The 15627-nt window shown below is 34.1% G+C and overlaps 1 protein-coding gene across 8 annotated transcripts in view; it reads right to left on the bottom strand.

Moving 5' to 3' along the window:
- LOC105147649 (uncharacterized) overlaps window positions 1-15627 on the bottom strand; it is a 118396-nt gene that overhangs the window by 16537 nt on the left and 86232 nt on the right. For 7 of the 8 annotated variants that reach the window (XM_087416402.1, XM_087416399.1, XM_087416404.1 and 4 more), the window contains 2 exons: window positions 15331-15600; window positions 1-117 (listed from right to left, as the gene is read on the bottom strand). In XM_087416402.1, the coding sequence (XP_087272528.1) occupies window positions 1-117; window positions 15331-15600 (387 nt within the window). The remainder of the gene's footprint in view (window positions 118-15330; window positions 15601-15627) is intronic. The other variant, XM_087416401.1, reaches the window with a different exon arrangement.

Here is a 15627-nt window from a genome sequence, read left to right as displayed (position 1 = left end):
CAATTGAAAGGTTGTAATAGTTTTTTTTCTATGATTTTCGAAATGCAGTCTATGCAGCCTCACCGAGCGATTAATTTTTATTTGATACAATTGAAAACCAATTGCTTGATGAGCAGCCTGCAAAACCCATTAAACGAAAAATGTTGCAATCTTTTAGTCGATGAGTATACAACATATATAGATATTTATGTGTATATGTATATATATATAAATGGTATATATATATATATATATACATATATATATATATATATATATACTACACACATAATAGAAAAAAAGCCAATTAAATGAACACCCCGTACACGCACGCACGCACATAATATATGTATGTATATATATATATATATATATATATATACACATACAGGGTGGGCCATCTATTGGTACGTTTTTAAAAATGCGATCAAATGAGCATACATTGATATTTTTTATTAATTTTTTTTTTGTTGTGAAGCTAAAAGTATCCGCGTCAAGAATGAAAAACGATTTCGTTCATGTGGCTCCCTCTACTGGCCTTACAGTATGCCATTCGGTCACCCCAATTATTAATGACATTTTGGACTACCTCGGCGCCAATTTCACTCAAAACAGTCGTAATATAATGTCATCCACTAACATCCCTTTCTCACGAACTTTCCTCACCAATTTGCGTATAGCTCCTTCGGTGGGTGCTCTATCACGACCCATATTTCTTTTCAAAATTCGTACAGTTTCGGCGACACAGCACTGACTTTGAAAATAAGTTTTTAAAATTTCAAAACGCTCTTCAAGAGAAAACATGTTGTTTCGTGCCGCGGACGGTATGACTAATAAACTGTCAAAATTTCGGGTCTGTAGCTCGTTCGGTGTTGCCATACGACGAAATTCAAAAACGTACCAATAGATGGCCCACCCTGTATATAGAGGATTCATTTTAATTAGCATTTTTTTTCTATTATGTGAATTTAATTATTTAAGTATAATAAATTATTCTAACCTTTAGTATTTAATTATAATAAGCGTAATGTATGAGGGTAGCAATTTCAATAGAAGTGCATTCCATTATGTATGTATATTTATGTTTTACAAAATAAAGTATTGTTTAATTGCAACAGTATAGTTATATTGACGTATTATTGTAATATCTCGATAAAAAATTGAGTAATTATATTGTTACGTCCAAACCCTTAGAAATTCGGTGAAAGAGATAATGAGGGAAAATGAAAAGGGTATGGAAGACTAGACTCGGAACGGCCAGACTCAATCTCACAGGTATACGCGCAGAGGCGAACACCTGTGAGTCGTACGCACCTTTTCGATCCCGGAATACGGGTCAACGTCCCGAAGGGACGCTAAGACACCTGTTTCGATGGACAGTGCGAACGTCGATCCTACTTTTTGGGTCAAGGAGCTTAATCCAAACTAGACTTCGTGCGATCTCAGACGTTTAAAGGGAAAACAATGCGAGAGGTGATTCAAATAAATGGCAGCTAGGAAAATATAAGTGCATTATTTATATTTATTAAAAAAAAAGAAAATTAGGTTTATATAGGATATTTATACATATTTTTACTTAAAGTAAGGAAGAAACTTATCATTGTACGTGTAATTATAATTGATTTGTTTAATGTGGTTGAGTAAGAATTTAGTTATGGAGATGTGTGTGAGTGTGTGTGTGTGTGGGGGGGGGGAGTGCGTGTACGTGTGTGTGTGAGAAGAGGAAATAAGGTTATTGGGTATTGGAGGCGAGGAAAGTGGTGTAGCACATCGGGATGAGGTGCTTGTATAGGACGGTGCAAGGGGTGGGATTTCCAGGGATTTCCAGGGATATAGACTGTAACTATTCTGTCCCTTTCATTGGAGGGGGAAGAATACAGTCTAAAGAGCCGATCCCAGTCGGCACAGGATCCAACTGAGAAGGAGGAGTTGGAAGCTGGTTTAAGAAAGGAAGGAGAGGAAATTCTTCTTCGAGAGGAGGAAGAGGGAATCGTTCCTCGAGAGGAGGGGAATAATTCAGGATTTCTTGGATGACGGGATCGATGACAGGGAGAGAGGTGAGGTCTAATGGTTGTGTCCGATCCGAGACTGGCGAGTATGAGATCTCAAGACAGCTGTCGTCGGTCGGTTGTGGCGACACGGTTGTGACTTGGCTATGCGGATGGTTCCGCCTATTCCTCCTGACGTAAGAGGTTCGTCCCTGTATTTTTTAATTGACGTATTAGCGCGCACTATAACCGAAGGGTAAAATATTATGTTTCGTTAGAAGCGCGTATAAGTATGTATATATATATATATATATTTGTTTTTATGCGGGGAGACGTGTGGATAAACCGGAAGGAATGACAGGGCGATTTACTGGTTAGCTGGTGAGTTTACGAGATCTCGGGTAGCTATCGGTTGAAATGAAAAGGCCCGCTGTCCACGGAAGAGCGCCAGAAAGGCAGTCGCAGTGGCAATGACTGAGTGATCCCAATGATGATTGTTGCCCACAATTTATCTTTTTTTTTTGCACTTAGATAAAAAACACGAACTGACGTGACTATCGCAAGTTCTCGTAGCCTGATCGCACTGACCGCAGCTGATTCCAACAATGATTTGATGCACTCAAGTATAGATATGTGAACTTACGTGGTTTTTCATTGACGTGAACTGTACTAACGTGAACCGAGTGAGTTTGACTTTTGTACTGATGCTCTGCGCTTCCGCGGAACCTCTATTCATACCCCGAAAAAAGGACGTTATGCTCTTTGTCTAGGATGCAATAGTTAGTTGCAATGTCACGTGAGATTTAGGATTTTTATAGCGACCTATTGTTAATCTAAAGTGCATCGTTAGAGAAGTTTCGAGAAGAAAAGGTGATTTACGTTTTCTTTAAAGAGGCAAGATTATTCCAGATGGATGACGAATTCTGTTATCCTCGCGGAAAATATGACTAGATAAACAGATGGTTACCGTGCACAACTAGTTTTGCGTGCAGGGCAACGATTGTCCAGTTGCGAGTCTGATCTTAGATTACGCTATCGTGGGAATCCCATGCGTTTTATGATTTTTTAAGCGCGACGTGGCGCCTGTTTTCCTAAGATGAAATTGTTAGTCAATCTGGGACAAAACTTGAATTTTTACTATTGCGTAACTTCGGTGCATTTATAATGTCTTTTGCAATCTTGTCACTTGTCGAACCTGCATTAAGATTGTTATTCCTTCCGGGTTGATTGGCGTTTACGAGTTTTCACAGAACTTGTCCGATCCCTCTTTTCAGTTCTGTCTGACCGTTATCAGAAGACTCCGTTCGAGTCTCGCAGACGCTAACCATAGTCGCGACGTGAAGCCGAAGAAAAGAATCGTAGCGTCTGAATCTAGGACGTATATATTAACGGACACCGCACTGATGACCTTGACTTTAATACATTATATATTGTCATGGTCATGATTCTGAATAACTTTGCCTTAGCAACTAAGTGTCGGACTATTATAGTTTCTTAAGATATTTACACTCAAAGGTCTAATTTATATGGTATATCTTTCCGTTAGGAAAGAATAAATATGTATTATACTTCATTCAGCTACTATTTTATTTCAGCAACTCTACTTTCGACTTTCCACGCGAAGCAACTCTCACCTCCCTCCCCCCTCCCCCTCCCCTGCAAAGGAGCGGACTTCCATAATTGTACTGTTTGATAACATATGTCAAAGTCGTGGTCGTCGGCACGATGTCCCCTACAGTGCACGACTATCAAACATATTTTAAAGCAGGGAATTCTCGTGTTATATAGTTGAATTTTTTTTGTTAATAACTTTTTAACGAAGGTCGCCACCTAAAACCTGTCGAAGGTCAGTCAGGGCCATGACCTTGACAGCATATGTCAAGGTCATCGGCGCGGTGTCCGTTACAGTATATAATTACCAAAAATTGTTTATAAAAGAATACATGTTTATAAATATATGAATATAAATATTGTAATTATATATATAAACAGAAATTTTAGAAAAAAAACTACATGGAAAAAAAATTAACATACATGGATAGAATTTTATCCAAAAAATAATGATTAGGCGATGTAATATTAATATAATATATGAAGTAATTAACATGAATAATATTGTTAGAGTCTAATAAAAATGTTAGTACGATTCTGATAGCGCGCGGAATACCGACTTTATTGTCTACTCACACATCGCCGCGTGCCCGAAGTTACGAGTTAAGCCCAATTGCATCAACATTACTTTGACTTTAAGCAAGGCTTAAAACTCTCTCTGTCTCTGTCTGTCTTTCGCTTTAAAACGAGAGAGTTTTAAAACTTGTTTAAAGTGCAACCAGGCCTTAAAAAGCGAAGCGAGTAAGATTTATGTTGTCGCGACTGCGAAATCAATGTTCAATTTTGTATTGAGTGTGATTCATTAAATATCAATAGTTGGAATCAAGCGCGAATTTTCTTTCCCCACAAATATTAATAATTAATAAGATAAAATTTTCGCATTGTTTTCCTTCACAAAAAGTTAAATTTGAAAAATGAAAAAAATTGACTGATTGGTATATAATCGTGTACACGCACGTATACACGCGGCACACACGCACACACACGCGCAACCACACATGTATACATATAGAGAATTAAAAATGTATATATAAATATATATGATTAGAGTAAAAATGCTCGTATATTTTCGAAACAAATTAAACAAAATCTTGGCTTATTTCGAGCTTATAATTAGGATTAGAAATAGTGGGACTTCATTAAAGGTACTACAAACATCCCTAAGGATGAATTTATTAATGCAGTTAAAATTGTCTTAACATCAACATATTTTACATTTAGTGAAATCATTTATAAACAAACATTTGGCATACCTATAGGTTTCCCCTTTTCCCCTATTATATCTGATCTATCTATTGCAATGTAAGATTTAGAAGAAAGAGTATTGAATTCTCTAGAATTTCGGATTCCCACTTACTTTTAAATTCTTTTAATGAACAGCATGACAGACTCAAATTTACTACTGAATATGAGGAAGACCATTGTTTGAATTTTCTGGATCTATCGGTCAATAAAGATAATACAATTATTTTAGATTGGTACCATAAAAAGACAGGCAGGTATTTATCTTTCTTTTTGAATCATTCCACATATCAAAGATCAAAACTATATATAGTGTTGATATCTTGTTAATAGAATGATATTATTGTCGAATCCTGCATTTTATAATAAAAAGAATTAATAATAGAGATTTTGAAGGATAACGACTATCCTTTAAGAACGATCTTTAATTGTATCAATAAAAGAAAGTTTGGCCAACAAAAGTCCTCAATGATAAATAATAACACTAGCTCGGATGTCGATGACAATGGTGAAGTTTTAAGAAACTTAATGGTTTTCCCATATATAAAATCCATTTCCAATAAAATTATTAAACCTATTAACAAATATGATTGGCTATAGGTACTTTACAAACAAGTTTAATAAATTTATTAAAAAATATGAAAAGAAAGAACATAAAGAACCACAGCACAAGATGTAGTTAGTGATATTTAATTATTCTTGCATTACGAATTACAACAAAAACATTAAACGTTTCGGCCACAATCTGGCCATCTATAATGTTCGTCACGATAATTTCTATCTGTGAAATGAGTATACTTGTAATCGATTATTTTGTAAAACAGGTAATATTTCCTTTGTTTTATACTCCGTTTTAAAAGATATTAATAATAAAATAAATTATTGTAAATTAGAATCTGGAAATTCTCTCGTTCTACACTTTTTACTACATGACTACTTCTAACGTTCTAACATTATTATATGAAGCAGCGTCGCTTTGATGCAAACACGATCTTTACAATTATAACACACGAGGGTTGAATTTGATTTCAACTTGATGTAACTCTGCGTCTTAAGAATATTATTAATTTTACTGAAGATGGCCAGATTGTGGCCGAAACGTTTAATGTTTTTATTGTAATTCGTAATGCAAGAATAATTAAATATCACTAACTACATCTTGTGCTGTGGTTCTTTATGCTCTTTCTTTTCATATTTTTGAAATTATAACCACATTCATTTTTTACATTTTTGAAATTTATTAAAGTTCATAAAGACAAAAATCAACAGAAAAAAAATAATAACGTCATATACAAATTAAATTGTAATAACTATGATGCCTCTTATGTTGGACAAACTAAGAGGCAACTACAGATAAGAATTAAAGAACATCACAATAATAAAATTAGACCAGTCCAAACATTCAATTAAAATTATGATTTGTTTCAGTAATCACGAAACATATCACTGAAACAAATCATAATTTTAATTGGGAAAAAGTTATTTGATTTTGAAAAGAATTATCGCAAAAGAAATATTTCTGAAATGATTCATATTAAAAAACAAAAATACGGTTTAAATTTAATGAAAGATACTGAGTTATTGGACACCTCTTATTTTAACATATTGGACGACATACGTGAATATAAAAATTACTAATAAAAAAAATTATTAATAAATTGTCACAGTTTTGAACAGACTTGTTTTTATTGATTTACTCTTTTATTTGACCTACTTATCATATCAGTCAATAGTCTTATCATATATCAATTTTCAAACGAGTAACAGTCAACTTCTAATTTTAATGTATTCGACCAGATCTTCGATTGAGATTTTTATATAAAGTATTTTATACAAATTAACGTGAGTTATGGTTTGATTCTGTATTTCTTATTCACACTAATTATATTATTTTAATACTTCTTTTTGTTCTACAGAATATAATATATCATAAAATATTCGTAACAATTGAACTCTCAAATTGATTGATTCAAGTCTGCGATAAACTGAATTCCCATTTTTAATCGAGGAATTTGACAAAATTATTTTTATCGAAGGACATCATGTCTTATTACAGTAATCTATTTTTGACCGAAGTATTCCATTCTTCTTATTTTATGTAATCTATCTTAATACAATTTGATTATCATAAGAAGATAAATACTATATATAGTATTTATCTTCTTATTGTGTTAATTGTATTAATTTAAAGTCAGTCTAATTATAAGCTCGAAATAAGTCACGACTTTGCTTAATTTGTTTTAAATATATGGCAATTTTTTCTCATTTTCTGAAACTTAATTCTGGTAACAGTGAATTGTAAAAATTATTCCTTTAATTTTTTCATGTTTTCTCATTATTATTAATTTTTGTGTCGGACTGAATTCAAAAAAAAAAAGCTAACATGAATATATAATGGACACATTTCTTATAACTGTATACATATTTATATATTTATATTGTTTATTAATATTTGTATACGTTCTGATATAAAACCTTTTTGTCGGGACATGAGGTTTTCGGCCGATAGTTTTTTTGTAATTTTTTATTTAATTTCTATTTTTTTCTCTTTTGCAAAATTGTTTAATCAATATCTATCTTATCTTCACAAATTTTGTAGAAAAATATGTTATTATAACAATTATTTTACATTTTATAAATTTTTAAATATTTCTATGTGTAAGCTATTTTGTTATATTAAATTATTCGTAATATGATGTGTTAGCCATTTCATGCGAGTATCTGTGCAATATGGGTACTTACATATATAAACTATAAAGTGAGCATCTATATGATATGGGTACCGTATCATGGATACCCGTGTGATACAGGTATCCGCGGAATCGGTTTTCACCCGTGTGCAACAACGTGACTGACGGGTAGACAGGTGTCAATTTACAATGTTACCCGAGTACTAATTTTATACTGTTACTTCTTTAATTTTTGGTAACACCTAAACCGAGCAAACGTAATTTTGTAATATAATAATGTTTTGACGCAGAATTAAATTACTACATGGGCTGAAAAGTCCCGGGATTTTTCAATAGGTGGCGCCACTAGAAAATGAACATGATTCATTTCGAGAGGTTCTGTCATTAGTTTATGTATGAAGTTTCATGACATTTCGTTCATTCGTTTACAAGCTATAGTCGTTTAAGTTGGCGTTACTTTCGCCTTCGTAAAAAAAATGGAAGAACAGGAATATCGCATCTTGATCAAACATTGTTTTTTGATGGGAAATACTTCTGAACAATCATTGAAATAGTTGCAGAAATGTTATCCCACATCTGCTCCTTCGAGAACAACAGTTTATCAGTGGTTTAGTGAATTTAAAATGGGTCATACAAGCATCGAAGATGCACCTCGCTCTGGAAGGCCAAAAGAGGCTACGAATGCGGAAATCGCAAAGCAAGTGCATCGAATTTTGAGTGATCGTAAAGTGAAGTTGCGCGAGTTAACTGAGACCGTGGGCATCTCAAAAGAACGGGCGGGATACATTTTGCACGATGTTTTGGAGATGAAAAAGCTATCGGCACGATGGGTGCCGCGTTTGCTGACCATCGACCAAAAACAGCAGCGCGTTGATGATTCAATGGCCGGTTTGGCGTTGTTGCAGCGTAATCGAGCGAACTTTTTTCAACGTTTTGTGACGATGGATGAAATGTGGGTCCATTACCATACGCCTGAGTCCAATAGGCAATCTGCAGAGACTGAAAAGCCACGAAAGCAACCAAAAGACTAACGCTCGGCCAGAAAGGTTATGGCCCCCGTTTTTTGGGATGCGCATGGCATAATCTTCATTGACTAACTGCAGAAGGGAAGAACAATTACGGGAGAGTATTATGCAGCGTTATTGGACAAACTGAACGACGAAATAAAGAAAAAACGGTCCCATATGGCGAAGAAAAAAGTTCTGTACCATCACGATAACGCACCGTCACACACGTCCTTGAAAGCGATGGTCAAATTGGACCAATTACGATTCGAATTGGTTGCTCACCCATCGTATTCTCCAGACTTGGCCCCCAGCGACTATTATCTGTTCCCAAACCTCAAGCGGTGGCTCTAGGGAAAGAGATTCACATCGAATGAGGATCATCGCGGAAACCGAGGCGTATTTTGAAGGCTTGGACGTTTCGGAAAGGGCATCGAAATGTTGGAAAATCGCTATACACCAAGTGTATCGCCCTCGAAGGCAACTATGTTGAGGAATAAATATAACTTTGCCCAAAAAACGCTTATTTTCATTAAAAATCCCAGGACTTTTCAGCCCATGTAGTACTATTTTGATTAGAAAAAAATGTCTTTAAATGAAGTGTGATATAATTTCTTTTAAAAAGAATTAAAGAATTAAATCCATGCATTGGAAAATCCTTCAATAAGAGTACAAATATGTATACTTAGGTATCATTGTATACAAATTAAAGATTAGTCTCACTTGAATTATATTCTTTATTTATTTTATTTACTCATAGAGTTTAACTTGACGCTAGTTGTTGATATCAAATATTTTAAAGAAATGATAGATATTACAAGAGTTAAGTAAATAATAAAGATATTATCATTTGGATTTTATTACTTTTAATTTAATAGAATTTAACTTGATAAAGACAGTAGCGCGCGCGTACCCACCCATGCACCCATCTACATTTAGGTTTTAATTTAGTACAAATGAGTACAATAGTTTTTTCAAGGAGTAATAATTTTTGAGAATATTAAGGCTACTATTATTTGAATTAAAATAGGAAGATTTAAATTAAAATATTGTAAAATTTTCCCTTGAAAACACAAACAGCTCTAAATGACCAGTGGTCTTGACCTTGATCCTAAAGGGGAAGAGTCCTAAATGCGCACAAAAATAATCGGACACAGTTCCAATCAAATACGGATTAAACAGATACACGATGGATCCAATCGGACACAGATAGAAGGAAACTTAATAGTTATCGTGTATCCGTTTCAACTTGTGTCCAATTGAAACCGTCGTATGTCCATTTCAACTTGTGTCCGATGGAAGCTGTCATATGTTCCCTTCTATCTGTTTTCGATTGGGACTGTGTTCGATTTGGACAATCTGTTGTGTCCGATTATTTTTGTGCGCATCTAGGACTCCCTCCTAAAGAAGATCAAGGTTATTGACTTTTTTCCGTCGCTCGATATTCATTAAAAAGTTACGAACAAAACAATTTTTATGAAAGCGCACAATTTCTAACATAGAGTACATACTTCAGCAGTATTTTCCCTTGACAGAGGGAAGTGAAAGTCGTGCGCCCTCAAGCAGGAGGGAGGAGGTAGAGTGGAAGTCGCTTCAGATAAAAGTCATGCACCCCCAAGCAGAGAAGAAAGAAGGTGGGTTGGGAGTCGCTTCAAGTGAAAGTCGCGCGCCCTCAAATATGGAGGGATGAGATGAGGAGCGCGCGACTTTCACCTGAAGCGACTCCCGCTCCTCCTTCCCCCCTCTGTGGACGACTCAATCGAAAGAAATAAAAATGTCAGGAAAAATATCAAGATAACGATCATCTCTATTTTTCGAGGAGCAATAAGGAGGGTTTTTTGAGAGAACAAAAGCTGCTATTACTTGAATTGGAATAGAAAGACCTTCGATGAAAATATTTTTGTAGAATAATCAAAACTTTGAGCGCAAGCGTGATATGTAAACAGCACACTGGTCTATCATTCAAGAGGTCCGATCTTAGTCGGAACTAAAATATTTACGCTCATGTTTCCTCTTGGAAAAGGCCAGCAACCTCCCGAAAGTATCGTTGCCCATAGAAACACAGAAAAATTCACCGTTCGGAACCGGTATTAAAAGTAATACTGTAGGTTCCATATGCTTGTGGCAATTGAATAATCAGCGTGCGCACTACAAACATATGAGAAAGGTGTAACAGGCCAGAGGCCTAACGTACGTAAAGGGAAGAAGAATCAAAACTACTTTTACTTGGGTTGGAATAGTAAAAAATATATAACGTATTACTTATACATAGTTACGCTGCGCAAACAAAAAATCGTTGTACCAAATTAAAAAAATTATGTAAAAAGTGATATGTATGTTTTAAAGAAAAAAAAGGCGGCAAATGGGTACGTTGCTCGAATAAAAAACTATAACATCAAATTTAAAAAATCAAATGACATATATTTGTATAAAAAATTTTGATATCTGATTTGATAATAACTGACACCAAGAATTGGACCATTGAATTCTAAAAAAATACATATGTACTTCAAAAAATGATATAAAGCATTTAAATTGCACTAATTACATAAAACTACTTTAAAAAAATAAATTCCAATAAAGAGAGAGAAAGAAACAGAGAGATTAGTAACTCTTTAATTTTTTAAAAATAAAACTCGAGTATGTTTATTCGAAATTTTGTTTATTCGAGCCCAAGTATATTAGTAATTATTTAATTTTCTTTAAAATATTCACTGTGACGATCGCGTTGTTGGAATCATGAATTCGGCTGAATGTAAAGAATTTCGACAGAATTATAAATAGCCACACGAGCAAAGGAATTAGTGGAGCTCAGATACATAACACATACATATATAGGCACGCGACAATGAGATGAGATTTAGATAGAAGCTATTTTAAATCCTTTAATTTTTTGTTGGTTACAAAAACTATCTCTGCTGTATATCGTCAGCGCATGCAATATGCTAAAAACGCCTTGTAATTTTAGCTTTTATAATTTAGGCTATAACGATTGGAAAATTGAAGTATTTATAACTTATACTCCGTGAATTTAAACAAAACCGTTTTCAACAACTGTAGATAACAAAGACGAACAATAATAACATTTCACGAAAAATTCGAGAAAAATACGAGCGACCGACAAGAATTGAGAAGTCGGGGAATCGTACAATTGTCGCTGTACAGACGTTCCAAAAGGAGCTCCAGAATAAAATAACGAATTCGTTAGAGGCAAGCTTTTCTCGCCTTCATCAGCGACCTATGCAGCGATATTCTCGCAACGATATTTAACTAAATTACAAAATTGCGTTATTTTACTCAACTCAAGGATTAAATTATCACAAAGAGTTAAGGGGATGCTGGAGTGATGGCCGAACTTGATCGATATGGATAGTACAGATTTTTTAAATTTTCTAAATAAAAAAAATCGATAATAATGATATTTTTTATTCATTTCTTATATTTTATCTCACTTAAACACATGTATTTGTCCTTATACACAGTGCGACAAATATGTTCCCGGACAGGGCCTGAAAATCATAATTGAAACAACAATATGCATATTTTTTGGTTTTATTATTCAAAATATTCTCCTCTGGCTTCAATACACTTGTTACAGCGATTCAATAGTGATTCAAATGCATGTTCTAACTCAGTTTGCGGAATTGCCTCTAGTGCCTGTGTAGAAGCCGATTGGATGGTCGGAATGTCATCAAAAAAGCGTTCTTTCAATTTCAATTTCAATTTTGGGAATAATGAGAAGTCGTAGGGGGCCAAATCAGGTGAATACGGTAGATAGTTTAACATAGAGACACGATTTCGAGCCAAACATTGACGGACAATCAATGAAGTGTGACTCAGTGCATTATCATGCAACAAAGACCAATCTTCTGGATAGATCATAGGTATTCACGATATTCGGGACGAATACGATGAATTCTGCCCATCAATCGCTTTAAAACTTCGAGATAATATGCACCAGTAATTGTTTGGCCAGTTGGAACAAACTCTTTGTGGATAATACCTTTGCTATCAAAGCATTGTCTTGATTTTTGATGGAACTTTTCGTACTTTTTTTGCTTATGGTGAATTTTTTGACTTCCATTCCGCACTTTGACGCTTAGTTTCTGGATCATATTGAAAGCATCATGTTTCATCACCCGTAACACTTGATTTTAGGAAGTTTGGATTATTTTCTGCGGCTGCAACGATATCTCTGGAATAATTGATTCTCGCTGATTTTTGATCGCTTCTTAATGTGTGTGGAACAAACTTCGCACAAACCTTCGTTTTACTCAAATCTTCATGTAATATGGTTCGAATCGTTTCTCTACTGATATTTAAAGCCTCCTCCATCATTTTTAGTGATGCATTGCGATCATTTGCAACAAAATCACGTACTTTTTCGATCATTTCGGGTGTTCGAACCAAAATTGGCCGTCCTGATTTTTTGTCATCTTCAAGGATCTCTCTGCCTTCCAAAAAACGCTTATGCCACTCAAAAACAGCTGTACGACCTAGACATTGACTACCGTAAACTTGTTGCATCGATCGGAATGTTTCTGATGCACTTTTACCAAGTTTTGCGTTAAATTTAATCACTGCTCTTTGTTCCATATTAAAATTTCTACCTCGACCAAAATCTTGTTTAACATGAACTGTCATATCTTCGTTATATGTCAACCAAAATGAATGAAACTTTGATAGATGATAGCAAAATGTTCAACCTTTAAAATGCATGTTTGAACGCACAGATGTCGCCACTGGTTGCTGAGATGTGGTTCGTATCCGGGAACATATTTGTCGCATTGTGTATAATATATTCCAGAGCCACCTCAAGATCGAACATCTACTGCTAGACACAATTACTGCTTTGTTTACCATTTCGAGCCTTCGCTCAGCATTCGTATGTACGCAATTTGCAGATCGATATAAATCTTTCTCTTTAATCTTACAATAATTTCATAAACTCACAAGGAGAGGAGTTCTAAATTCAGACGTTCGGAATTTAGAAAAATTTGAAACTTATGGTGAAGTGTATTACTCAGACATTACTTTGGCCAAGCAGTAAGATGCACTTTTTAGCCATTATCGAGAAAATCGACTTTGAAAAATTCCGATGTATGTTGAACGTTGAACAAGTTTCAATGAGTCCCATGGCGCAATGGGTAGTGCTCTTGTTTAATAATCGCTGGATCGCTGGCTTTTGAGTCTTTGTCGACACTTCCTTTTCCTCCCTTTTTTATTTAATATTTATTATTTCTATGTAAAATCAATCAAATTTATAGTAATCAATGAATATTCAATATAAATCTTTTATGAAACGCATATTTAATTTACAACGTAACGGAAACATGTACGGTAATATTACTCGTATTTTTTATGATAAAAATTTATTTATAGATTTCCAGCACAGTATCTCTCTAATAAGATATCTGATTGAGCATCAAATTATTAAATTGCTTGTCAATTTAATTTGTGATATTGCTATAATAGTTCAGTTAAGTCCAAAAAATCAATTCGGCGTGCAGTTCAAATAACTATATATGTAATATATAAATTCACATAGCAATTATTTAAGCATTTAAGATCCAGTTTTGACCGTTGGCTTTAACTTTTACTTGTCTGTACTGTTTGGATATGTCTGCTATCTGTACTGTCAATTCTATGTCTGTAGAATCCCCTATAATTAATAATATAATTTTTGTATAACAAATACTTTTTTCTCTCTTACTGATTCGAAAATCCTTTTCTAAGATTAAAGTATGCACATTAATATGTGTCTATGAGGTGAATTCAATGCTGAGAATGACAAAAAATTTCGAAATTGAGCTCTTCTTTATCATTTCGTAGTCCAATATGGTGCTCCAAAGTTGTCGTGTCAACATTTGCTTCACATAAAAGCTGTGCAATCTGCACTTACAAAATAGTAATCCACAGACTAGTAGTTTGAAGAAACAGTATGGAGTTCTTAAAATTGAACTTAAACGTCTAATTAAAACGTAATTGTTATACGAAGATTTATGTGTATGTGTGACATGAGTAAGATATTCATATAGTGATGTATCAATGACACGTAAATCGTCTGTGTGTAAGTGCTATTTTCAATATGACTAATCGTCTTTAGGATCCTCTTAAAGGGATGCTGACGTTATCCTGATGTTTTACCCATCAAATGTTATTATTTTTCAGATCCTCCAATCTTTTAATTGTATTTATACCAGATTTAAAAATCCTTTGCCATAATTAACAAAATAACAGACAATAATTTTATACAAATAACGAAAAAAAATTGAAAAATTTAGTTTTGTGATCAACTTCTGCAATCGACTCGTGACAGCATATGTTACATATAAGAGTTTTAGACTTCGTACGTTTAAAATAAACTTAGACTGCACTAGAAATTATATGAAAAATTAATATGCTTGTAGAGAAATGAGTTAGAAGCTTTAGTAAGAGGATGAAAAATATAAAAATTCCATTTATGTTACGAGTGAAATTCATTTGTATGTTACGATATGAAAAGTAAAACAAAGCAGTGGCAAGGATCATGGCATAAAAATATTTAAACAATAAAACGTAAGCGAATTGATCAATCGCAGTAAAAACCATAAGGCCATAACGTAAATATATATATATATATATATATATATACGAGTGTATATATATATATATACTATATATATAGAGTAGCCAATCCAATTTCATTATTGTTTATATTTTACTGCTTTAAGTTTTTGTGTGTCATGATTCTAATTGTCTAGCAGTAGATATCGAATCTTACAAGAGATGAAGTTGCGCTATATTAACTCCATTATTATTTATATTAGAAATTACCTCAAGCGCCTGGACGATTGCTTCTGCATCTGCTTGAATTGCCGATATCGTCTCGTTCTTGGTCATGTTCGGACGCATCGTGATTCCGCTTTCGTCTATAGTATCTTCATCGACATGGATATTTAAGGTTTGGAGTTGTTGCGCAAACATTCCAGGATGAACTCTAATAATCTGATTGTCGTTCAATTGGCTGATAAAATGTCCTTGAGAGAGAAGCTGTCGAGCCTCTTGAATGGACAATGGAATTGGATTTCCGTATTCATCCGTGATCTGAAAATAATAATACATTCCAAATAA

The sequence above is a fragment of the Acromyrmex echinatior genome, unplaced genomic scaffold (assembly GCF_024713525.1).
Source record: "Acromyrmex echinatior isolate Ae372 unplaced genomic scaffold, ASM2471352v2 Scaffold22, whole genome shotgun sequence".
NCBI classification, from domain to species: Eukaryota; Metazoa; Arthropoda; class Insecta; order Hymenoptera; family Formicidae; genus Acromyrmex; species Acromyrmex echinatior.
This window is presented reverse-complemented; position numbering and strand designations above follow the sequence as displayed.